The sequence below is a fragment of the Centroberyx affinis genome, unplaced genomic scaffold, assembly GCF_046629955.1.
Source record: "Centroberyx affinis isolate AG114_WGS23_722 - 3 ecotype Tasmania unplaced genomic scaffold, CSIRO-AGI_Caff_v1 ptg001380l_1, whole genome shotgun sequence".
Lineage (NCBI taxonomy): Eukaryota > Metazoa > Chordata > Actinopteri > Beryciformes > Berycidae > Centroberyx > Centroberyx affinis.
The window spans coordinates 24402-51922 of record NW_027279864.1 but is presented as its reverse complement, the minus strand read 5'-3'; the positions used below and the strand labels follow the sequence as shown (position 1 = coordinate 51922).

General features: G+C 41.8%; 1 protein-coding gene across 1 annotated transcript; it reads right to left on the bottom strand.

The window, feature by feature from the left end:
• Nucleotides 1-3921: 3921 nt before the first annotated feature.
• Nucleotides 3922-26202, bottom strand: LOC139649591 (solute carrier family 25 member 36-A-like). Its single transcript, XM_071526043.1, has 7 exons — nucleotides 25965-26202; nucleotides 23052-23216; nucleotides 17555-17632; nucleotides 14911-15011; nucleotides 9055-9121; nucleotides 8089-8378; nucleotides 3922-7370 (listed from the first exon to the last, which is right to left on the bottom strand). Exons 1-7 carry the CDS (start codon nucleotides 26003-26005, stop codon nucleotides 7177-7179), a joined length of 936 nt encoding a protein of 311 aa, XP_071382144.1. The 5' UTR covers nucleotides 26006-26202; the 3' UTR covers nucleotides 3922-7176.
• Nucleotides 26203-27521: the final 1319 nt, after the last annotated feature.

Here is a 27521-nt window from a genome sequence, read left to right as displayed (position 1 = left end):
CCTCTCTTTCTCCCTCTCTCTCCCCCCCTTCTCTATCTCTCTCCCCCCCTTTCTCCCCCCTCTCTCTTTCTCCCCCCCCTTCTCTCTCTCTCTCCCTCTCTCTCCCCCCTCTCTCTGCCCCCCCACCCTCTCCTCTCTCTCTCTCTCTCTCTCTCTCTCTCACAAACACACACACACACACACACACACACACACACACACACACACACACACGCTGTACTACATCTCTGAGGTGAGATAGACAAGTTTATCAGTCTAGCACGGTCTGGCCAAGGGGCAACAAACCAGTAGTAACCTCCTCTACATAAACACAAGTCTTTTCTCTGCGTAAACAAACGAAGTAAACACTTCGAATAAATACTGTTCGACTGTTCGACAACATTCACGTGACCAACACTCAAAAACTGATTTGAGAGACTTTTTAAAAGCACAACAACTGGACGCGGTGAGTGCATCTGACCATTCTGGTTGCCTACATAAACCCACACATAACCTGGTACTCCAAAGCGTGTGGGCAGCCCAGCCCAGTGTAAACAGAGAAACACGAACACACTCACCGTGTAGAAACTCAACTTGTCTCGACACGACAATTTTCTCCAAGAATTTCTCTGAAAAGTGAACGCGACCGGCAGAGAAGGCCCGGGCCGCTTCTTCGCTCCCGGTGACAACAATGTTATCCCAACACTGTTTTATTACAGCGATGGTTTCTTTGTTGCAGTGGAGAGCAGCTCGGCACGGACAGGCAGCCAGAGACCCGACGCTGTGTGTCCATTCACTCAGCGGAACGCGCGCTGATTGGTGGAATTCACCACAACACTGGAGTCTGCTCTGACGCCATTGGCTGCGGGTGTGATGCTGCGTTCATGTACGTCTCGTAAGCTCCTTCTTCCATTTTCAACAGGGGAATATGTGAATAATAATAGGCACCGTAGTAGTAGTAGTAGTAGTAGTAGTAGTATTGTTATTGCTGTTATTATTATTATTACTATTACTATTAGTAGTCAGGGTGACTACTGTAGGCCTATCTGTGAACTGTCAAACTCCATGACAGTGTCTGTTCTTTATTGAGCAGTAGGTTATCTAATGAATAAAATCAAGAAAAACATTTTGTTCCTGTAAAATTTTAATATAAGATCTCTTTGCATATTCATAAAGAACTAGACGACATGGTCAACAAATAGAAAAGTGAAGTTCAAACTCTGAAACAAGAGAAGTGAGTTTAAGACAAGTGGATTTCAATAGTCATGCATTTGTTTCTCAAAACAACAAAATATGACAGAGGACAAGACAAAGATGGCATTTTTATTGTCAGAATGCAGGAAAAGTTATGACAGCTTCCGTAAGAAGAGATACAAAATGTAAACTTTAACATTAGCGCTAATGGGAAGTCTCCTTATAGGCTATGTGTGTGAGCGCAAAGTGCTTTAACAATCAAATAAAAGTGAACTTTAGTATTATATATAGTTACATCAGTACCATTATTATAATTATGATTATTATCATAATTATTATCATTATTATTATTATTATTATCAAGAGTTAAACAAAGAGTGAAAATAGAAATAGAAACAATACTAACATTAAACTACATAGGCTATCCAATAGAATGCTAGTTAATAGAATTAAATGTCACAACTCGGCAACTCGGGTACCGACTTCCCCTGCTGTATTTACTATAGGTCGTGCATGTCGTGATATCGATGTTTCCGACAGTACTTGAAGGCAGCATCATCCCCATGCTATATCTCCCTGTCCTTTAGTGTCTGCGCTGCTCCTGAACGTATTGTGTACCCATATAAAATCTCTATCACTGAACTGTCAAAAAATCAGCGGGCTAAGTGAAGTGTATTGAGTTATATAAGCGAAAGAATCGATGGAATAGCCTTCTATTATATGTGAAAGTGTATTTTGTATAATTAAACTCATTAAAAAAAACACAGTAGGCCTAATTGATTTGCACTGGGTTGTAACATAATCAATAGGGTTGCATGTTGGTATATCACACACTGTGATATGATATCTAGATCCAAACTGCTAACAGCTGTAGGCATAATCAATACAAACTGATGTCTTCTGGTCTTTTGGAATATCTTACGTTATTGAGTATAACCAATAACATGTGTCATGATGGATTATTCCAGTTTCCATCTACCTGAATTTATTGATTCGTGTTGATGTAGTTATTGCACTTGCACCAGAAAGAATAAATGAATAAATAGAAATCGATGCATTTATTGGACTCTATCATATTTGAGAATGAAAGGGGTCATAAGATCTGGCAGCTGGTGGGGGGCGTAAACACTTTAATATCAAATACCTCTTGGGCGTTGACTCTATGATCCTTCCAGCTCATTTCATGAGACAGAAAGACAAGAGAGAAGAGAGAAACATAGTAATTTAAAATGAACGTGAAGATTTTCTGGTTGACATACTGTAAATAACACACTGATTCGACTGTAGGTCTACGGTAATGTGCTACTGACGAGCTGAAAAAAGAATAAGTAAGTCATGGGATTCAAAGTGAAGATTGTTACAAACCACATCAGCACCCACAGTCACACTGGCCAGAGACAGGATGAACTGTCAGACTCTTTAACAATGAGTCTTTTTAATCGCTTGGAATTTTAATCGTGCCACTTTTAATTGTGTTTCGCAGAGATGAACACTTTGCATAATTCAACGACTTGCGAGCTTTGAAATGAACTCAAATTCAACTGTGAGGCGCAGCTCGACTGTGAAACCTCCTTGAGCGCGAGACTATTCGACTCTATCAGGCGCTATCTGGCTCCACCTGGTGGCGGCAGCAGTTAATTACACACCTGCTCCACTTGAAGCAGCATAGTTACATTTGTGGAATACCGAGAACGCACGGTGTTATCGCGTTTATTTAGCTTGTTCAGATCAGCTCTGGTTCAGATTGTTCAAAAAAACGTAATTTCGGCCCTAAATCCTTTCATCCCAGCTCTCCAGACTCAGACACACCTATGTAAACTGGTGTGAACTCACAGCTAGCCAAGGTGCAGCTGCTTAACCTTTTCTCACAGACTGAGGATTCTCGAGTGAGAAGGAAATGAGGGCAAATGGAGATAGTTTCTGAGCTTCTTCATCATTGATAAGACTATTTGATGATGATGACGACCTCTTGCCAAAAGATGTCTTCTGAAAGGAGCTTTTCAGTTAATGTTATGACTTATCAACTCTCTAGTAACGGAATCTTCAAGCTTGATATTTTTTTCAGTGGACATCACTATAATAGTGCGATTTGTGATTGTGTGCGCGCGCGCGTGTGTAGGTTGATTTGCTACGACTTTAAAACGCATTAAACATTAATCATAAGCATAGCACCCCAGCATGTAAGTGAGGCTAACTTCATAACTTCATATGAATAAGGTTTAAGATTTCCTTCCTCCATAAATAAATATTTATAAGATTACTATAATGTAATAATATTCTAATATAATATGCATCTAGTTGTCATCCGGGTGAATGGTAGCCTTGTTCAGATACTCAAAAAAGGGCTTCCAGGTCTAAAATTCAAATTCAAATTCAAAAAAACTTTATTTATCCGTTAGGAACTTCATTTGTGTCTTGTCTTGTCAAAGGATTTACTGGAGTCTGTAAGTGAAAATCTAATCTTTTCAAGTTTGATGTGATTTAGGATCTCCTTGAGCCAACTATTGTGTGAGGGGGGAAGAGCATGCTTCCACTTAAATAAAATGAGGCGCCTAGCTAGTAGAGTTGTAAAGGCCAAAACACGCTGCTTTATCGATCAGAAATTGGGTGCTGCAGGTGGTGGGACTCCAAATAGGGCCGGTTTCACACAGCTCCTGACATTATTTCTAAAACCTATAGTAGGTCACATGTCTTCAAAATAACAGTAACAAAAAATATGCTGATATAATCTAAGTTGCAAATGGGTTTTTTATTGACTTTTGTACAAAAAAAAATCATAACAGTGATAGAGCTGGAAAAACCAGGCTTCATTGAACTCTGCTTGAGGCCACATACTGGCCAAGCATACACAATGAAAGATATTGAATGGCATAAAGACATTGAAGTAAGAGATTAAAAAAAGTCAACAACACATTTAAATTGGAAATATTTCACTGAAATGTTTGCATGTTATAGTCCAGTTGCCCATTTTGTCACATTTTGGTGATCTGACCTCAAGTATTGTTGCTGAAAAAAAAAGACTGAAAAACCATTAGTGTTTACAGGAAAACCACGGTCGTTAAAATGAGTCAGCAAATTTTTCAATCCCAGATACTTGTAGCAACATATCCACAGAGGCCTAAAATCAATTACAATTATGAGTTACAATACAGGCCTTGATTGAAGTAAATGATACTGCAACACAGGGGAAAATGAGAGCATTCAAGGACAGGATCACAGGTGAATGCACTGGATTTTCTCTGATGGGTGAAATAAATATAAGACTCTTTGCAGATGGAAACTGCACAGAGACCGCAGTGAGCTGGAGGCTGTGGAGGGAAGGTCTTTAAACTAGAAGCCTGTGATGTGTGTGTGGCCTATACTCTTTCCAGTATAAGTTGTCAATGTCATTTAAATGCCATCTTTGATAGCAGCATCAAGGATTTTATAGTTCAATACCAGCTGCCCTATGATAATTTAATTTCAAGGCATAAACAATGAGGAAATCATTGTGATGGTAGTCTACAAGGATAATTATATAACTATTCATAAAATAACATTTCTTAAGATGCTTGGATACAATTTTAAATGGAGTTTGACAATTTTTTCCAAAAGGTAGTGTTGTGTACAAGTTGTGAACTTTGGGAACTGACCGTTGAACAGGGCAGATGTATTGTTGGTTAGCAACAACCTCCTAGAGCAACACATTAGTTCAGCAATTTCTGGATCTCCCAAACTCTGTTTCAAATAGCCCCAAGTAGTTCATGGTGCTCTGCAACATGAGAGCAAGACGATTCCAGTTCTTGAACTCTCACATCAAAGGATTTCCATCTTTGGATTCCAAACGTGATGCTGGGAATTCCAAACATAAAGCAGACAGAACATAAGATACAATGTAAACATCTCTATGGATGAAAAGATGCAAACACTTTTTATGAATGCCATAAAATGAATGACCAATCCTCCAGCACCAATGCTTGGATCAACAATGAAATACAAACGCACAAAAAACTTACGACAAAAATGAATCAAGCAATAAAAATATTCATGTCAACACACCATGTTGCAACAAAGTTAAATTGCACAAAAATACAAACAATAATTTGCAAATGCAAACTACAGCATAATCATACGTGGACCTAAGCAAAAAAAAAGACAATAAATGATATGCATATATCTATATTATATAAGTATTGAGTACTCTAAACTGTACAATATATCTGCTATCAGAACTGTTGACCAAAATACCATTTTAATATACAGTAATACTATTTTTTTTTTTACAATGTACAAGTTTAAACTGTCCACACAATAAAATGCGAAGCACAAGCCCTAGAAGGCCACAAAAGTGCATGTTATAACTTCAGTTGGAAGCCACTGGTAGGAAGGACTGGCATAAGGGTGGGAATGAAAGCTGCCACTATCGTACAGTAGCTTTTCCACACTCCTAACCTCAGTGTCTTGCAAGATTAATAGTTAGTGGAGGGAACTCTGGAGTAGATATTTATTATACATGCAGGCACACATGAGTGCACATGCACAAACACACACACACACACACACACACATTCGGGAACACAGTTAGATCAGCACTTTGAAAATGACTCGCTCACAGCCAGTCACAAACATGCTAGACACACAGACACCCACACTAACACACATGAACAGGTTATGTTAAATTACACTGAAACTCTCGCACTCCAACACTTCCCCACACCGGCTTATTATTTTCAAGTAGTGGCACTCCACTAGTAAGATAAGTGTCGGTACCTTTTGGACAGTCACACACTTCACATCTCTGATAGGACACAGTGAGACTTCAGAGACCTGAGCGGTGACTGGCTGGAGGATGAAGTTGCCCCGTTACGCCAATCGACTCAGTTTTACCCAACTTATGGATGGACAAACTGCCCGGGGCCAGCTTCACCCCGCAGCACGTCGCCGCCGGGCCTCGGGTCGGAGAACCGACACCATAGAAATAAAAACACTGAATGAATGTTTTTTTTAGGCTTTTCTTTTAACACTGGCTAGTGTCTGAGGCGTGCGTTCAAGTGATCAGCCGTCACAAGCTTGTGGTTGTGTTTGGCCAGTGAGTGCACAGTTGCGCGTGAGCTTCAGGCCGTCGAGGGGGACAACTGCAGCCTGCAGCGGGGAATGCTTGGAGCCAGTCTATGTGTAGTGCACAGATGGGTGGTTTGGCAGCCTGCGTTATTGTGAATGAGCTTGGACAACTAGCTGAAAACAGACACGTGTCTTGGTTTGAACTCTCTTGTTGGTTTACTTTCAACGGTCTACTTCCTACCATTCGCCTTGATTGAACATTCCTTAACTGCCAGTCATCAAAACTTACAGTAGGCTCACATTACTGAAGCAAGTTCAGCCTTGTAACTTTTGTAACTGTTCTTCCACTAAGGTCAGGCTGGACAGATAGTGCCAAATAGGGTTTCTTAGATTATTGCAATCAACGCTGTTAGTGAACTACATTCCTGTCAAATCTAGTTGGTCTCCAAGCATTCCCCTTTCACATTGTCATCTCTATAACAGAGTGAAGCAGATTGGTTTCTGCTCTTTCCACAGAAAGATAATGAGACAAGCTAAAACCCTTTTTGTTTTTTTTAAGGCCACTGAATTGTTCTTTGTTTAAATTATTTTGTTCAGAGGTACCTTCTGTTTAACAGGCTCTGCAAAAGACCAAACTTTTTCGGTCTACCTCTTTCCTCTCTCTGTGCCTCCTCTCTCTTTCTACCCATTAATTTTCTCTGAGCGACAGCACCCTCTATCAGATCCAGCAGTCTCTGCAAAAGGGATTTGGAGGTGGTGTTGCTGATATGGTAACAAAGGACTCTTCCTTCTTCCTCTTCATCTTTTCTGCCTTCTTCCATTTCTGGTCCACTAGAGTATGTTTTTTTTTTCCTTTGGTCTTCATTTTGACATTTCCTCCCCATTTTGTCCAGTCTGTCTGTCAGTCATTTGCTAGCAACTTCCTTCTTCCTCTCCGTACAGGAAGGAGGCGCGGCTGGCGGGCTAACGGTGAAGCAGGTAGACCACCAGTTCATAGGTGGCCATCATGATGGCGGTGTTGGGGATCTGTCGAACGAGGTGAGTGGTGAGGCCGCGGTACAGCGCCCGGTATCCCTCCTCCCTGGGTACGGTCAGCAGGGTGTGGAAGAAGGAGCGGTACTTGCTGCCCTCCTCTCGTAGGCGAGTGCGGATCACCTCTGCAATGAGACAGTGAAGGACAGTTCTGTTAAATACACTGATGGCCATTAGGTGTTGTTTTCAGCGTCAAGCCATAATTAGGCTTATGAGTGTAGTTTGGACACGCTTACATATCAACAATTTATGATGTTCAACAAATTCCAGGGGTTATTTTGTCATGAAGTGTTGTCATTTACTTTTTTGGTGAACCCACTTTCCCTCAACCTTCCTTTTCTACTTCTACTTCAGTTAGTGATTTCCTACATTTCCTAGACGAACCCCAGAGAACGGGTGTGAACTTGTTGCATTCAGTTGTGGGTTACAAGTGTAGGTGAAGGGAGTGATAGTGATAGCGACAGTGATAGCGGGTTCGCTTTTCCAGTCGAGAAAAGTGAGAAAACAAAACGTAACATGTCTTGTCGGTGGAGAAATTGGTCTCTCTGCCTCTTCTACGATGTATTTCTCCCAGTATGATTTTTGCACATGTGTGCAAAAATGGTGAATCTAGAAAGAAGCGTTTGCTCTTTGATTCTGAGGGACTGGCACCAAAAATATCTCAGTGTGATGTCACCTTGTCTATGTTTACTAAGGTGCATCAGCAATAGCTGTTTTAGGGTGAGTTTTTCACTTTTTTTTCTCATTTTGGACAAAATGAGCATGACACCATAATATAATATAATACAACCAAAGAAAAAAGTTAAAAACAGGTTATTTTATGTGAGCAAGACAGATGATTACCATGTGGATAGGCAATGGAGGTGGCACAGGTCTTGGAGGTGGCTGCTGCCAGCATCATGCCCACAAAGTCCGAGGCGTCTTTGACGGACTCCTCCTCCTCGTCCATGGTGGCTTGGGCCTTGGCCTCCAGCAGCTTACGTTTGATGCTCTCGTAGATCACAAAATGGATAACGGTCTCGGAGATGCCGGCGTACGAGGCCGACATGCCCCTGTAGAAGCCTCGCAGGCCGTCCGTCTGGTACACCCGCCGCACGCATTCGAATGCGTTCATGCGCCGCTCGTCCCGGTTTCTGTGGTTGTAAAGAGACACACAGTGAATTTTTATGTGAAAAAAGCCTGATTTAAAAAAAGTAGTGAGTATGTTCAGATATTGTTAAAACAACAAAACAAAGTTAATGGGAAGTATGTACATTCTTTTCAGTGCTATAAAGACTTAACAGAGTATGACGGGGGTAATTAGGTACAATAATCATCATCATCATCATCATCATCATCATCATCATCATCATCATCATCATCATAAGAGCTAGAGGATGTCAGGCTGCACTCAGGTTCATAGAGGGATTTCATTGAGCATTGCCAGGGCCAACATACTACTTTCTCTGTGGTTTGAAAGGCACACACTAAATACAACCACTGCTGCTACGCCCCAGTTTTTTCCCCCCCAAGTGTATTTTTTCTAGCAAAAAATCAAGCAGTGTCCCTGATACTCTGATTCATAATTTTCCCTAGGTAACAATGCTACAGCAGTATATAGTCTTTACTAAAGACAAAGCCTGTGTCCAGGCTCAAGACAAAAGGTAACCAGGTTTTATACCCGAACCTTGTTTCTGTTTTACTGATCTTTGTCATTGTTCACTTTTTTTCATGGTTGTGAAGCACTTTGTAACTTTGTTTTGAGAAGTGCTATAGCCCAGCCAGCCCATTTCTAGCTTCTAGAGTTCAGCATGACTTCAAGTTTCTCACCTGGCATCCAGCTGTAGGCGGGTCTTGATCAGCCAGATGGGATTGGTGGCTGTGATGGCTGTGAACCCTGGGAAATAGAGTTCAGAGGTTCAGACAGGAGCACGAGACAGTTGCAAGAACACAGTCTACTCAACGACACTCAATACTCTACACTTGACTAATAGAGTGAGAAAGCACTTCACCAAACAGGATCAATCAGCTGACTTTGGCTGGATACTTCACTATGAATGGAATTGGATTCCAAAACTGTGTTGTACAAATGAATTGGTCAAGTGAAAATATCTATCAACAACTTTCTAATCTTCAGCTTTTATTTGAAAGGTCAGTCTATGAGTTACAGTACTGTAAATAGATGCTTTTCCATATATGCTACTCACATATTGATCCTCTTTGTGTGAAATGCCACCCAGGTGCATTCTAAACTAAACAACTCTCTTCCTGATGTTAAGCACCTTAACTAACCACAGTGCATGAAAGCAATGGCATCTTTAAGCTGTGAGTGGTTTATGGGCTATTTGTTTATTCATTTATCATCTTAGAAAACATTTCACCTAATTGCAAACACTGAGAAATTAGGCCAAACAACAAATTCATTATAGGCCTTTGATTATGGCAGACTGTTCTCCTAAGAAATGTTATTTTACTGCAGTCTGATTCATTTCTTTGAATCAACTTGTTAAATGCTAGTGACACCCCTCGTGGTTTTAATCACAATGAGAACATAAGCTCATCTTAAAGAGCTTAAAGAGGCAGTCTGTTTTTATATCCTTTATTACAATGTCAATTAACTTTGAAATAGACGCATAACTAGGCCTTTACCACATTACAAATAGATCTGCCATTCCTTGACTTCAAGTCAAATCATAGCGTTTCTTAGTTTTGACATCGCTGTAAGTCTTATCTCATTGTTAGGTTAAGGACCATTAATGCACTCCTTTATTAGTCAATGAATGCAAGCCCTTATATTTACTCTATGATAGAGTTTAACAAACCAATGGTTCCCCTAGATGAGAGCGAGATTAGACACTAGAAAAGTGTGAATCCTGGCTGTAGGCCTGATACTAGCACAACTAGCACAACTACTACAGTAGGGAGAAACAAAATGGTGTCTGGAAAAGATTCTTCAATTATTCAGGAGGACTAAAGTGGAAAGTCGTTGAGGTGGAATTTAGTACAGGCTTCAATAGGCAGTAGTGTTGGGTAACCTTGGTCTATTCCTTGTCTATCTGCCTTTTATAGCAGTTCTGAAGGTTAGCTTTTGCTTTAAACAGGGCTCAATCAATAATCAGGCCCTTGACAGTGCATTAACAATGTTAGTAATCGTGTGTATCTCTGTGTCTGTGCACTTGTTTGAGTTTACAATGGTGTCATTTGTAGCTGATATCCTATTGTGCAGCCCTTGTGGTGTATCAAGTAATAGGAGAAGGAAGGCTGCACAATATAATACATAGCGTGATGTGCAGGTAAAGCTAATTAATGTGCGCTTTGTATCATGATGAATGACACAAAGCCACTGTAAAGGTTGGTGATTCAAATGACGTACGGAGCAGAAATAAAACACGGCCGGTTGAAGAGAAGTAGATAAGCTAAGACCGGTACGAGTCTATAAATAAAGAGTGTATCAATGCAACACAGCCCTACATTAAGGCAACTGTGTGAAGAAGAGAGGATGACACAGGTCTGTTGAAGAGAAGAACATAAAGAGGAAGAGGAGGAGGAAGAAGGAAGAAGAAGAAAAAAGAGGGAAGCAGAAGGAAGTAGCGTCTATGGCGTGTACTCACGAGGGAGGGGCAAAGCTCCTCCAGCTCCTCCCCGCTGCAGCTAGTAGCCTGCAGATATGGGGGGCTCAGATGGCGGGGGTCTCCCACCCAATCACGCAGGGGTGAAAGCTTTACAGTAAAGCCCTAAAATAGACACAGGCTTTTCTGTACCACAGTCACACACAAGCAGCAGTCACAACCACCCCCAACCCCACCACCACCACCACCCACCCCATCCCACCCCAAGCCCATTTAAGTGTCTGAACAGGTATATGGAGAGGAGATGGGAGGCGAAGAATTGCCTGCCTGCAGCCCCCCCCCAACCAACCCACCCAACCCCCACCTCCCCGACCCGAAGCCCCATCCCTCTGAATTATTCTCATATTTTGTATTCATTTCATTTATATATTTTTTTAAGCAACAAGTAAGATGGTAATCTTACCTCTCACACATTCAATTCACCCCAATCCATCCCTTCCTTTGATCCCTTAATCAACTGGAATGTAGAAAATGTTGATTGCATAGAAACCAACCCAACCCACAACTGCAGCCCAACCCATCTCAGGTATCTATCTAGATATCTTGATATCTAGTTAATGGGACACCATCTCACCAGTCTTATCCAAAGTAGTGTGGGGTAAACACAAGTGTAGATATATATAAAAAAAAACAACAGAAAATTAAAGTGTGCATACAAGAGGGGGTATTCCTCATAACCATCGTGCCATTATCATCATCTACAAAATGATCAGAGGAAGGGTGAAATTAAATGCTTGATTAAAAAAACATGGATACTGTCAGGACAAGGTGGATAATGCAGAAAGGCAGGTGGAAATGCTAACCTTGTCGTTCTGTATAACAAACTCTTTTAAGTGATGGACGATGGTGATGAAATATGGAGGAAGAAGCCATTTTATGAGTGTGTGATGGCATGATGAAGTCAATAATGACAAGAGTATGGGAAAGTGTGAATGTCCAAATAAGAAACCACAAAAGTAAAGTATATGAATGCAACTCAACTAGCCCCAAATCTCTGTCTAGGTCAAGGTTGACTGAAATGAATACAGAAATAGCAAGTCGAGAACAACACGCCTCCAGAGAGCCAACCTGTTAATACTTGACTGCCTACTTCACAAGTAAAACAAATGAAAACAGGTGGCCTCCTTCTGGACGTATTAGACCAGTCCTCTTCAATATCACAACCTGCAGCAGACTTTAAAAAACACTGAATGTCTGTCTGTAAATAAATGGGTCACAAAATGAGTAGACTGTGTCCACAACCTGGTTCAAGGCCCACAAACCATGATCAGTAATGTGTATGAGCTACACGTTTACCCGGTCATGGAGAAGTAGCACTACTTCTCATATGTATATACATATATATACTGTATGTACAGTATATACAGTACACATACTGTACAGTATATACACACATATGTAGGTTAACTAGTCCTTGAGCCAAACCTCTGCAGAGAGCTGATACACACATGCTGCTACATGAAAGAGGGCGTCTGTGTGCCAATTCCCTGGGTCCTTCTATAGACACATGATCCCACTGCAGTTCCTCCATAGGAATTTGACCTACATTCTGAGACAGTAAACGTACTGTAGATTAACAGCTGGAAGGGGAAGGGAGTCTGAGTGAGGTGGTGGGACTGGTTCCCCTCCCCCCAGCGCAAAGGAAGCCCACAAATCACCGCAGAGAGGCTGTGGGAGACAGTGACGCTGCAAAGAAACTTTGGGAATCTGGAAGCAATTATCTAGGCATTTGGGGGTGATTTTGCTGCTCTGTCACTAGGCTTTCTGAGTCCATCATTGGGACGCATATCTAAACTGAATGGTGTCAGATAACTCAATGCTATTGCTCGGAGAATATGGAAGAAATGCATGCATATGAAAGACAGTTAAAGACAATGAGTGTATCTGCTCAGTAACTCTGCCCTAAATAGCTGTTTAACTACTTCTACAATGTCAGATATTTGTTATCATAAAACAAGTTTTCCAGCGTCCGGGGCTTATGGGTTAAGGGTAAGTTATGTAGCCTTGCCTGTATCCCACATACAGAGTAGGGTAGATAAATATAGGCAACAAGCACACTGATAGAACCGTGCTACATGAGGGAAGAAAACTATTCTGAGAGGTCACTGTGCGCAATGCTATCCAACCAATTTTATGTCTATACCTCCACTGCATCTTATCCACATTTACACTTTCCACCTTTCCATCTGTGTTTTGTAAAACTGGTGCCTCGAAATCCTCACCAAGAACACTGCTGTTGGGGTTAGTGATCAAACTTTCTCTAGGAGGATTCAGCTAATTTATGAGGAAAGTCGGGTAGAAATAGTACCACGTTTTGGGATAATGGACTGACTGATTCTCCTTTGGGACTACTACTACTGGGGCACTAATGGTGGTGATGGATGACAGAAAAAGAAATTAAGACAAGATGGAACACATCAGTTACGGCCTTCTGTAGCAGTGACAAGGTTAGCATTTCTTTTGTGCTGACAAAGTAAAATTCATAGATCTATGTGTCATTCATTTACCTTTAATGTGTTGATGGTACAAGGAAACAGGCTAGAGGGAAGAGGGGAAGTGTGTGTCAAGACTAAGCAATGATACCACCTTATCATGAGACCCCAGAGCTACAGACCAGCAATAAACACATTGCTGCAAGCAATGGCATCATCATAATCAATGAATAACCATTATGAACATACTAGTAGTTATCAAAAATCACCATGGTTATCATCATACCAGTGTAAGGAAATGGGGTGCTACCTGACGCGTCCGCCCGAGTGCCAGGGGCCCCAGTTGACCTTTGGGGGCCGTGCTCTCGCCTCTATACACACAGAGCACAGGAGGGGGCCCAGGCCACACTGTTTAAGTAACAACTGGGATGTTAAACCATTTACAGGGTCCTCTGGAGAAGCCTCAAAATGAGAGGATACAAAGAAGAAAAAAGGGCGAGGAAGAAATAAAAAAAATGGAGGACATTGGGGAAAATGGGGCTAGTGGAGGAAAGCACAACCTAAACTTTGAGGACCTTGTCTTTTTTTCTCTTTGTAAAATAGCTGATATACATACCATAACAGTATATACAATAGTGGTAGAAATATAGAAATGTCAGCGATGGCACATGCATTACACTTAACAAAAATTGCACGCTGTAAGTGTCTGTGTGCTCGGTCTTGTCTGTTTTTTAGTGTAGGATGTTATATGATTGCTGCAAGACAAATTGCCTCTTCTAAGTGGGCTGTGAAGGCCACCTGCCTTGTTGCACAGCAGAATACTGCCAATACATTATATGGCCAGACAAGTTATTATCTCTGTAACTGGGTCTATTCACAGAAGGCAAAAAGGCTCAGGAAAAAATAGGTGAAAGTAAGTAGAACAGAAAGACTGTGTGGATGCCATGTGCCTGATGTCTTCCAAAGTGCTGAACTTTTTAAGCATTTCTGTGAAATGACAAAGAGGGGAAAAGGAGTTGGCTCTTCACTTTGAAAGACTTTGACAGAATGTAGGAGGTACGTTGTTTACACTATAGATAAATTAATCTTTTATGGTTTGGTTTTACAGCCAACAAAGTGGCCTATTGTGACCACAATCAATACTGGAGGTTAGTTTGATCCTGAGAGTCTTAAATTGTGCTTTCGGATAAACCACCTAGTGTTTATATTCAAAATACCCACAGAGAAGGCAGCTAAATAATGTCTAATTACACCAAAATATATCATTTAGCTTTAGCATGCCTTAGGTATTAGGAAGCTATGCTTTAAAACTAGTAAATATCCCTCCCTCCCTCCCTCCCACACAACCCACATGGAAAGGGGGGTGAAAGGGAAAAATGAAGGGAGTGAAACCCTGGAATACTTCAAATCAAAAACTAAATGATAATGATAATAAAATCTCTTTGACGAAGACAAACTGTGAATAATTCTCTAACAAATGTTTCTTATGCAGCTAAAACCCAGCAGTGAGATACACTGCCCACTGCAGATGTAAGACAGACAGACAGACAAAAAGACAGATATTAAAGACAGACAGACAGACAGACAGACAGACAGCAGGGCGGGGGTAAGGGAGCCATCATTACCTGCCATCCCAGCCGACACCATGTGCACCTGGGTAGAATCTGGCTCCAGCACTCCATTCAGCTTCTCCTTGGCTGTCGAATATGCCGCAAAGTAGATCGCCCTGCAGCAAATACCACAGTGAGAAAAAACAGAATAAAAGTTAGTTCTAATGAAATTAAATATAGTTTAATTTGCAGCGGGGCATGCAGTAAATTCAAGACCACTTCATGGCTACTAAAAGTTTATTTGTGCCGATCATTCTGTGTGTGTGTGTGTGTGTGTGCTGCTCAGTCTCAATCACATGTCGTGCTTTAGTAGCAGATTTATCTCCCATGATTCCAACTGCTCCCAACTAAATTCAAATCACCGGATTTACTCAAGTCAACATTTCCGCTGTGGGGAATTAAACCCACTGACCCGACTGAACCCCCCCCCCCCCCACACACACACACACACACACACTGACCTTCACTTTGTCCTGGATTGAGAGCATGCATGCAAGGCATAATCATGCAGCTATGCAAATGCGAGTTGAATTGTGTGAGTGTGTATGTGCGTGCATGTGTGTCTCCATTATATAATGAGTCAGTCTGAGTGATGCTGGTGGTGCAAGCTGTTCTGTATGCACACGAGTGTATGTGTGTGTGTGTGTTGCTAATGAATGCCAGCAGCATACCCTGTGAACCACGCTCTCATTGACATCAAGATGTTCAGCAGCAGTGTGCTGAGGTTTGGGGGGCAATGACGACTGACTGTAATGACTGTTTGTTTTTTAGCTTTCCAGAGTCAGGGTGCTGTTTTCTATTCATAAAGGGAAAGAGGATAATTCCACAGCCCAGCAACCTAGACCTCCCCTTATAGACAAATCAAGGATCTATGGATCTATCATTTTGCTCAATTACATTCCATCCAAAGCTTGAGCTTCACCAAAATTGGACTGCAACTAATTGGCACGTGAATTGTGCGTCTTGCATTGCCATACATCTTGAAGGACACAGTCTACCTTTGCAAACTTGTTTCTGTGGAATTCATTTTCACTACATATAAACCTTCATACTATAAGCTCAAACTGTAAACTGAAATCTTCTACTGTATCTGTGATAAGAAACTAACAGATTGCGCTGGTAGCATGTTCCAAAAAACCCTAAATCAATTTAAATCAATTTAGTCTTTTATTTGAGTCGATTTTACTGCATGCAGATGCAGACTGAACTGCTACAGTCTAGTTGCTGAGTGCAGTGTTGGGTGGAGACTCTTCCCTGCAGCCAGCAGTAATGGAGGAGTAATGGAGAGGGTGAACAATGCCCCCCCCACCCAAAACACCTCTCTGGAGGTGTCATTAGCAGTTCTGTCTCCGACTCTGTTCACTTTACATTTTAATTTTCCCTTCCCTCTTATTTTTACCTATTCAACCTCCCTTTCCTCTGCCTCCCAAACAGATAATCACACCTTCTCTTCACCTGCAATGCTGTAGCAAACTTTATGCAAAACAAAAATAATTATTCTATGCTGGTGGCAAACCTAGGAAATGTGCAATTAAATTTACAAAAGGTCCACCGCACACAAGGTGAACTTGTTTCATAAGCATTCTTAATAATTTTGCAAATAAAACAGCAGCACATAGCATGTCGCATATGAGTTCACTGGGTTTGCTGCTTATGTAACAATACCTTTCTATAACTCAGCTTGCTAAGGCTGTCGCCGCCAGGCAGCAAGCTGCCACCTACACAGCTGGACAAGTAGTCCAAGAGGACTGAAACATCACCCACACACACACATACACAGGTTGAGACAGACAGAGTGAGATAGCAAAGAGACTGAGGGACCCAGAGGCTAGAGCAAAGATGAATGAATATAGGTAAAGACAGAGAAACATGGCGAGAGAGAGACAGAGAGACAGAGGATGAGAGTGTGGAAAGGATGAGTCAGATAGAGACCACAACAAACCAACAGCAAGATGACGATGATAGCCATGTGATGCGGCAGTAGCTAGGGAGAACTAAACAGGTCGGGGAGGGGGAATACACACAAACACACACACAACTTGTCCAGTATAGGAGCTCCATTGTGATAATACGCAACAACAACATCAGTCACATGACCGGTGCATTGCAGCTGCTGCTGTTTCATTCAGACACTGATTGACTGAGAGCAGACTGTTATGTAACGCTAACCAGCCAAGCTCAGAAGCTATAAAGAGGGAACCCACTCATTTCCGTCAGGATTTGAAGCAGATTTTAATTCCAGTTCTGTTTTGTATTTGCTGCCTGCTATAATTTGCTGCCAAGCTAAGCACAGAGTGAGTCGGAAGCTTTAAAAAAAAAAAAAAAAAAAAAAACAAGCTAAGAAGATCTAGCAGTAAAAATATGCATTCTGCATTCCGGATATTGTGTGCCAAGGTGTGATGTAATAGATGAAGTATTGCTGACGCAGAAATGGCTTTGTTCTTTGATAGCGGGTCATTCTAGTGGTGATAACGGCAGTTGATTCTGTCGGTGACCGACGCGTGTGCACAGTTTTTTTTTGCTTTATTCTATAAATGTTTTGCCATTGCTTAAGGCACCCAAGGACATAAAGTGGCTTTTATCTCCCTGGCTTTTCTGACTCAAGTGAGGAAGAGGAGGCATGCAATCTAACCAGAAGTAAGATAAATACTGTACATACCTGGAAGGAGCCACACCCACAAGGTTGGGTCCCAGTCCTCTGAAGAGTGAGCGAGGTCCCTCTCTCTCCAATATCAACCTGCAGAGGGGGAGAGAGAGAGAGAGAGAGAGAGAGAGAGAGAGAGAGAGAGAGAGAGAGAGAGAGAGAAACAGAGACAGGCATAGAGAGAGAGACAGAGAAAGAGACAGCGAGAGAACGAGTTAAATATTCTTAACATGTATAAACATTAACATGAGTAATCATAAATTGGCTTCAATCAATTAGTAACCTATTCCTGACAAAACATTTCCCTTCATTTTTTGTTAGTCACTCCATCATAATACAGAGCTGTCTTATATAGTCACAGAAAACACATGGCTAATCACTCACACGATGTATATGGAGCCATCATATATGGAGCACCATGGGAAACACAGAACGAGAAAGGGACTCCACCCAGGCAGATGAGAGATCCGTGTCTTTGAGGTCAAATAGCAACCAGCAGAATTTTTGGCACGTGACTGTTTACAGCTAGCTTTACATCCAACGTGGGCTCCCAGGCACATGGACCAGTATACTGTCTTGCCTTGGGCAATCTGCCAGAAAGTCGGGCTCGGATTGCAGGGCCATGACACTCAATACAGCCCGACAGTGTACAGAGGTTCAATATTTACAGATTGAGGGGGAAAAAGTAATGGCACGTGCCTCGCTATGTTTACAGTGGTGTTATCATGATGGCTCCCTGATAAATCCTCTGTTGTCACCCAAGTTCAAAGATTGTCCGATCTTCTCCAATCCATCCCAGTAACCTACTTCAGAATCAGCATGCCCTAAAACTCATCACTCTTCTTCACAAGCTTCTACATGGGCTGTGAAGGACAGTACACTGACAGTAATAGAGGTGCAGTACAGCTCCATTTCTGCACCCCAAAGGTACACTAGTGGTCCTAATAGTAATAATTGTGCACCTTTTCTGCAGCTAAAAAGGTGCAGACATTTTTGACAGCAAGAGGTACATATTTGTACCATTTCACCTCCAACTTAAGGTACAATGACTTTACAAAAATATGGAATCCTTTATTATAATTTCTTGAAGGTGAGAATGTACAGTCAATTTGAAAGTGTTTTATATTGCTGCATGATTTTACTTTAATACATTTTATATATGTACTCTTATTTATTTATCCATTTATGTCGTATGTGTATGTGTATTTTTACCTGCTAAATAAGTAAGATGTGAGAACTACAGCTCAGTTTTATAATTTTATTTTTCTCCATATGTGTATGATATATGTTGTATGCATATGTTTTTGAAAAAAAACTTAGAGCATGTGCCATCATTGAAGGCAGAGAGCGAATTTGTCATATCATATGTATACATTTTTTAAATAAATAGTTAGGGACTTTATGTGTTTATTTAATTCATCTCTCTGCCTGTGCGGGCTGAATATGAGTCAGTGAGCCTGGCTGACGTAAAACCTTAGCTTGCGGAACATTTGTCAGACATTTCCAGGTGTTTTCTTGATGACTACTGTCCTTATTTTTATCCCTGTCTTCTTGATGATATGAAAAAGCATCGAGTCATCCAGGGATGTGAGAAACTGGTCCTTTGGGGCGGAATAAATTCTCAAGATTTTGGCCAGACTATCCCACACAATAAAAAACACATCGTCTCTCTTGTCAGCAACCTGATCTTCCTTGGAGCAAACCTATCTTGAAAATGTTTTGTGCAGGTTGTGGGTTTGGTTTAGAGATGCACCGATTGCAATTTTCTTGGCCGATTCCGATTTCCGATTTTTTAAAAGTCTGACCTGCCGATTCCGATTTTGGCCGATTCCGATTTTCTTTCTAAGATCTATAATTGACAGCACACACAAACTTTTTTGTAACTTTTCTTTAATGGAAAATTAAAATTCAATTGTATGTTCATAATAAAACATTGACTATTAATAACTTATATTTTCTCCAAAACTGCACCAGGTTACAGGACCTTCTCTCACTCTCACTCAAACAAATCTCAAAATAAAAAAGTGCTCCAGGTTACTAGACAGAGCTTTTTTGAACAAATAAAAATGAAAATGAATTGCAGTATATCCCACTTTATGCTTTCCCGAAAGAAAACAGGTGCAACAGATCTATATAACAACACACGGACTATTACTATTACGGACTGTTATACAACAGGTAGTTCCGACCAAGCAATCTGATAGATCAACTAGATATTTAGAACGTGATCAAATCAGCATGACAGCACACCTAGCCGTGCTCATCACTAAATATTACTCCGCCATATTATCATACAATATATTTAAATATAACGCTACGGTAACTCTGTTCAGCCTTGATGTTACCAGACGCTCTGCATCAGCTGTGCCGGTGAGTCGGTGACACGGCGCTACTAGCTTAAAAATACATGTGAAGTTCGCGGACATAGTAGCTAAATCTGTCCATGGAAAAATTATTTTTTTCAGCAGATATCTTAGTTACAACAAGATTGAGCTAGCAGGGCAGTTTTGTGTTTATATGTGTGGTATTTATTCAGTTTGGGAAATCCCGCGATCTCCAGAAAGCATTAGCTCAAGTTGGCTGGTTGACTCAACAGGAACTAGAAATCGTCTCTGTTGCAGGTCGTTACTAAGGCTCCGCCTACTTGCTGGAGTAGTAAACTAGGTTCCATTACATAGGAGTCTACTGACGTGACTGATTGTTTCCCAGTTATTAGTCAGACCCCATGTATTTCCAGGGAAACGGAGATAACACTAGCAAAACGTTTTTTATTTTGAGAGCGAATTGCCCCACAATATGAATACATTTTGTTTGTATCTTTTATTTTGTTGGTAACTGTTGTATAATCGCAATATTACACTCGAGGGTGTGCTTTACCGTCATTATTGGCACGACAGTGATGCGATCAGGACCGAGGCGCTTGCGCCGAGGTACGTAAGCATCACGGTAACGCACACCCTCTCGTGTAATATTGCTTAATTACAGCTGAGTTTTTACCGTTGTCTTAAATTTGACCGGCACAGAATCGGATATATGAGACTGATCGGCCGGTCACCGGTCATGGCCAATCAGCTGAAAACCGGCCGATTCCGGTCACCGGCCGATCGATCGGTGCATCTCTAGTTTGGTTGGTTCAAAAAACAGTGCTGTGCCTTTCTACCCCTTACCTCCTTATTCTGCAGAGTTCTGTCTCATAGCCAGAGATTTCCACTTAAATACGTACTCCAGTGAATTACAGTATATTACGTTAAGAATACTGAGTCATTGCCTAAACGTACATAACATACAGAGACATTTCCACTGTCACAAAGCTCCACTCATTAATTGATGAGATCTAAAATGGGACTTGGCGTGCACTGTACTCCATGTTGACCCACTTTGTCTTCTGTGGGTTTTTTCCTTTCCTTCTACTCTTCCCTTTTCTGCCCCGCTCCACTCTGTATAGTGGGATAGTGGTGTACAGTTTCTGCTAGTGGCTGCTTCTCTCAAGGACAAGACATGAAGCTGGGTTGTGGAGGCATAGGAGCAGTGTTGAGCCCAAAACAATGCCCAGATTGACTGCACTCTCTGGAGCTACAGGGCACAAGTACAATGTAAAGTAACCAAAGGCTGTCTTGGCAAGTTGCAACAAAGCTTTACTCAACCAGGGAAGCTGACAAAGACAGAAACAGCTGGTGAGTCTGAATCATTTTTCAGTCGAACCAATGTAAAAAACAATTCTGGTAAACCACTACGCTGATAAATTCAGTTCTACTGAACTGTGAAAGTGCAACATTCACATTTTTGTTAATATCTCCTGGCAAATGTCAGTTTCTCAAAGTCCACGTGAAAAAAGGCTATTTGTTTCTGAGATAAAACAGTCAGACTCATGAGAGGTTTGTCCAGGATTCTACATTGCAACATCATTAATGGCAAAAATTGGTAATGGCAGTTACCATGCACAACAGCTTGTGCATGAAGCAATACTTTCAACGCTGTGCTCCCTGTGACTGTTTTGTGACTGTTCTATGGAAAAAGGTTGTCAGTCACACTCTCGAGCAAGAACAAAGGTGGAGCAGCTCAAGGTATGTGGAACATTCACTCCAACAAAGTTAGTACACTAGTCTCACCCCTGTTAATATATTTCTAGCCAAACTGGCATTGGACCTGTGAAAACCGGGAGGGAAAAAAGGAGTTCAAAATGAGAGCTCACTTCCTGGTACTGAGAACTTTCATTTGGATACTTTCCACCGACCTGACCGCCACGTAAATAGCAGTGCAGCAGATCAGGGTGAAACTATTTTGAACTAGCTTCAAATTCAACTTGGCTCAGCAGGCTAATATTGTGGGTTTGAAACAGGTTCTTGTGTCGCATGTCCCTTCACTTTCACTTTCCATTTTAATTATCAACTTTCGCAATGTAAAGGCTTAACAAAAAGCAGAAATTGCATAAAACATTATCTTGAGAAAAAAAAGGAATGATTTATTGTGTAATTCCAACATCAGTTTTGTGGCAGTAGTTTGGAGGAGGTAACCAAAACATCACAAAAACTATAAGGTCAAAAATGAGAATAAATGTTAATTATTTTGTATTATTTGGAATACAATCTTAAAGTTAGAGTTATCAGGATTATCTGGTGCAGAGGATCTATGTTGGAGACACTGCTGTTCTCTAAAAACTGGACGAGTGGCTCGCTCAAAGAAAAAGACTGAAAAAATTGAACAGGAAATAGGAAAACAGAAAAATTGGTGGCAAAGGGCAAGGCTTTGGTATGTATGACATACACAGCAGTCTACCAGCAATCCACAACACAGAAAAGACCCGGGCCCTGCTCCCCTTCTCTCTTTTTTACACAGCCAAGAGGAAGGGCAAAATAGTTTTGGAAACAATTTGTCCAGTTTGATAAGATATGTTGACTGTCTCCACATCAATTCACCACATTCCCCCATCTGAGAATTGAAACTGACCTAATATGAGAATCTCAGTGTTTCATAACCCTTCTCATCACAGCCTCCTGTCATGGGATGGGACCAAGCAATTCCAAAGGTCAGCTGGTAGCCTTGATAAGGGAGACTACACTGGATCCATCCTGGGCTAATCAATATCAGAGGACTACTTGATGCAACCTACCATGCTGGAAATCAATTCTGTACCATTTTATTTACCTAATGGTATTATAAGCTAGCTACAACCAAATCACTGGAAATATGATGCGCTTATCACAGCCACAGAAGCTAGAGATGTGTTCAGCCAGAGCCAGCATGATGCTAGCATCCGAACTCTGTGTGCTACTCTGAGTTTAGACCGCAGTAGGCAATGATCCTCGTTTAACCAGACAGCTGAGCACCGAACAACACTTAAGACAATAACAGTATTCTCTTGAAGCAGAAGAAAGTTTCAGTCAGAGGCCATGTGGTGTGCTGTGTGGGTTGTGTTACTGTATTTGTGCTTCTTCATGCACTGCGAGTGAATTATCCCCAATGAAGTCAAGTTAGTCAAATGAACATGTAGCGTAACATGTCTGCTTCTTACTTGAGACAGTGCAGAGGCCCTGGTGGGGCCACGCGGGCCACACTGGCTCCGTTGACGGTGCTGAGCTGCACTTCAGAGATGTAGAAAGTGACGGAGGAGGACTGGAGTCTAGTCTTCACCACCTCCAGAGGACAAGTCAGAATAGCACCCACTGTACCCCCACATCTAGAAGGGGAGGGAGAGAAGGATGGGAGAGCCGGATAGAAAAGGGGAGAGGGAAGCAGTGGTGAGAAAAAGAGAGGAACGAGGGAGCGGGAGAGAAAGAGAGAGAGAGAGAGAGAGAGAGAGAGAGAGAGAGAGAGAGAGAGAGAGAGAGAGAGATTAATTTACACATTCAACAATCTGCTTTAGCATTCACATGGGCGATCATAACGGAGAAGAGAAACAGATCAAGTTAATGATATGAAAATGACACCAGAAGCATCTCACACTTGGGCCAAGTCACACCTATATTTTGCCATTCAATCCCCCTGCCAGTTTATTTTATTATTATTCCTGACCTCTCCAAGCACTGGTAATACAAGCCTGTGACACACAATCTGTTATTCCCTTTGACTCTGCAATTATCTAGGGGCAGACAGAAATCAACACACCATGACCTAGCATTGTGATAAGCAATATACTGTGACATGTCAGCTACCGGCTACAGCATTTGACTGATTTCATGGTTGGAGTTGAGCAGAAACTGACCATGAGGTGGGACAAGGTGTCATGAAATTAAGACTGTTGTTTGTTAGTCCGAATGATTTGAGTCAAGTTTAGCAGGCTGACTCAAATGCAGCTCTGGCTGAACTCACACTCACTCACACACACAATGTAAACAAGACAACATGACTGCTTACAGATGAGCCTAGCGAACTCGTGATCGTGTTGCTAAGACTTTGACCTCGACAGTGAGTGTAACCGTCAGTGTGCAAACAAACTAATGCCAATCATTTGATTCAATTTCATCCTGATAATATGAGAAAAACTGGGGTATCAATCTTGTAAACATTTCAGATGGCACTCTAATGGACAGAGAAAGCATGTGTGGCAGACAATAAGTGGATCTCAGATAGGGCAGCTACTCTGTTAATTTTATCAAATATTTCACTAATGTGATATGGAGTAATATACTTGTTTTTACAGCCTTGGGCTACTAGAAGTTGTCTCAAAACAATGTTCTGTCACCATGCCACATATTGTAAGACCCGTGTTCGTTGATCCTCTCTGCTGTGACCAAAGCCCACAATAGGACTTGTACAGACAAAGCTTCATAGTCGGATCGCCACAAAGCTGGAAAGTGCTTGCTGACTGTCGTAGTGACGAGCCGTCTCAATGCTCTGTGGGTCAAATTCAGTGAATGCTAGTTGTAGCAGTATGGCGGTCAGTACTGGCTGCCCGGCTACAGGCAGCGAATTCCTCTGGCTGCAGCTCTGTCTCTTTTGAGTAGCACCAGCTATATTTACTGCTGCCTTTCAAAAGACCGACCCACATACATGCAAAGAGGCAGCGGCGACCTTTAGCCTAGTTTCAGAGGGCTACGCTGACTGCTGCATGTGCATGTGTGTGTAAGTGGCGGAGAGGGGAAGCGCTGGGATGAGGCCTCTGGTTTTGAGGAAAGCAAATCAGATTCTGGTTATTTGCTCACGACACCGATTTGTCTTGACTTGTTATCACCTTTTAAATCCCAGGGGAGACAGACAAAAGAAAGAGATCTGGTCCGATGAGATAACCCTATTTGAATGTCAATGGGTTGGTGCTGGGATGAAAGAAATGTTAGGAGACGCAGAGAAACTGAAGACAAAGGCCTAAGAAAACAACAGACGGCCGATAGGTAAACCCACTCGCACTGAAACTGGATCAAATCATCATTTAGACTTGAAAAGGTCCACAGAAAGGTATAGTGTAGGTCTTTTCTACAAGGTTTTGTCTCAAACAAAACATTGTGATATGGCAAGCAGTGCTGTTCTTAGGCCAACAGGCTATAACATTATGTCATTCATCTGCTAAATTTCAAGTCTGTGTTTACATGTTGTTTGATAAACAAGTCGTTGGGTCTGTGACTTCACAGCTGAGGTGATGTAGACACACTGACCTATTGTATGAGGTGTAAGTTTAATTTACTGTTGGCATACTCTTTGTGTGGCCTAGTCTGCAAGAAAAATAAGCTAAGCGGGTTGTGACTTCCACAGCTATTCATATCTATCAATAAACAAAGACATACATACATACAGTAAATATGTGACATTGTTGACTCTTGGTGATTCACCACAGACCCTTACCTACCATCACTAACATTTCATTCATCTCCCAGGTGCCTGTAATACAGCACAAATCCCTGGAGAAGATGAATAGCAAAGACTTCTGTATCCTGGCTCGAGCTGCATATCAGGATCATGGCTTGCTTTCATTACATGCTGCAAGATCGCACGGCCCCCGTTTCTGCTGCAGAGCTACGTCAAGCTAACCAGAGATAGCTAGAATATGACCGGAATCTGCCTTCAAAATAAAAGCGCCAAATCTTGTCGTTGGAAAACAACAATGTAATCACTACAAGGACATTTGGGAGAAAAACTCTTGTATTATAGCATCATTATTATTATTGTATCCAATTACTCTGCAACCTATGTTCCCATAGGGATTTTATAAATGTCATCTAACTAAAATCTGCTTTTCACTTTCGTATTTTGTAGCAGTAAGGGTCTTATTTTGAAAGTTTTGACAGGAAGTCCTGTTTTTATTGTAGCTGTTTTGACACTGGCGTGCACAGACAGCTGCTAAGATTCTAGCACATGAACGCGCAGCGGGCGAAAAACCAGCCGTGTTTTCCCAGCTGTTGGACGGGTATCGAAACAATACATGTTTACGTTTCGATGCAGCGAGTGCCGTTTCACAAATACACCTACTGAAATTAACAATGTGTTAACTCACCCTCCGGCGAACAAATGAACCAATGTGTCCCTTTGGCTCATTATTTAGCATGCTCTGCCAGGCAGCGCACCACGGGGCTGCGGCAGAGGGTGAAAGGCGGGTTTGGGTCCCCTTGCCTTTGCTTTCTGCCTCCGAGAGGATGAGCAGCTCGATGGACAACCGACGTCGATGATAAACCAATATAGGGGCGAGTCTGTCTCCGGTGATTCAGGATGCAGTGGGCCGACAAGCCCCCCTCTCTCTCTCTCTCTCTCTCTCTCCCTCTCTCCCTCTCTCTCTCTCCCTCGCCTTCGACAAATCTGTGTTTGTACAGATTAGCTTCCTCGACAAACCCACTAAGAAACTGCAGGTTCGTACTGGTATGATTCCCGGTGCTAGCAAACGATTTTACTTTTCATCAGTGGGCCTGTCTGTGCTTTTCTCCCCTGCGCGCATCGCTGCAGTGAGAGAGAAGGAGGGAGAGCTCATAGTATTTACTGTACAATCCTCATAGGCTGGAAAACAGACGCTGCTATTGGTCAGCCTGCCTCCTGACGTCACTTTGTTCCCGCCCTGATCATGCACTGTTCACATGCTCGCTCTGAATGAATCACAGCTGCCAATATCGAAGCGCAGGGACCTGGGACCTTTAATGGAGACTAATACTTTATTATACCTTTATTATTAAATCGTTAAGCCTTTATTAAGATTACACTGCAGTGATCCAGCGTGCATGGGAGCCCCCAAACATAGACTATGCTCAGAGTGAATTTTGCTCTTACATGGTTTATGAATGTGAATTGATTGTTTCATAAAATGCTATCAAATTCCTAACTTTTAAAGCAGAAAGAGAGTAAGATGGAAATAGGTCTGACTTTTATAGGTATGACCTAGATTGCTTCACTATCTTGGCCTTCACGCAGCCAACTGATAGGTGGGTTTTCTGTTATTTCAAGCAGTATGACTAACTGGTTGGCAAATATTTAGAATTCAAAGTGGAGCAGCCAAAGCCATATCCATAAACTGACCAGCGATTGCTCAATTGAAGGAGTGCTCAGCAGAATAAAATAAACTTCGTCATCACTGACTCCAACTGTTAAGCAACAGCAATCAGGATCCCTGGACTCTTATCTCTTCCTTTTGAGAAAGATTTTGGTTACGCTCGGGTGACTGCATATAGGCCAAAATCTTTTAATTTCAATTTTACACTTGATTTGTGGGCTTCATTCTCTGAGTAAACATGTATTTTACAAGTAAGAGATAGAAATGGGGGCATGGGTGTCTACTGGAAAAGAAGACATCCAGACAAACTTTTTTTATTGCTAAGTCCTGTTTAGAGAGGCACTCTGAGTAAGAACACTCTCTTACTTAAATAATCTTGGGTAAATAGTTGCAGAGCGAGAGAAAGAGAGAGAGAGAGAGAGAGAGAGAGTGTTACACACCTGCACACACTCACATCTAGCATCTGCCCAGTTGAGTCTGAGGCCTTTTTGCATTTGGGCATTTGTTCCGTGTCTTATTCAAGGTCACTTTGATATCACTTACTGAGGCAGCGGATAGGGCCTCTCATTCTCTTTC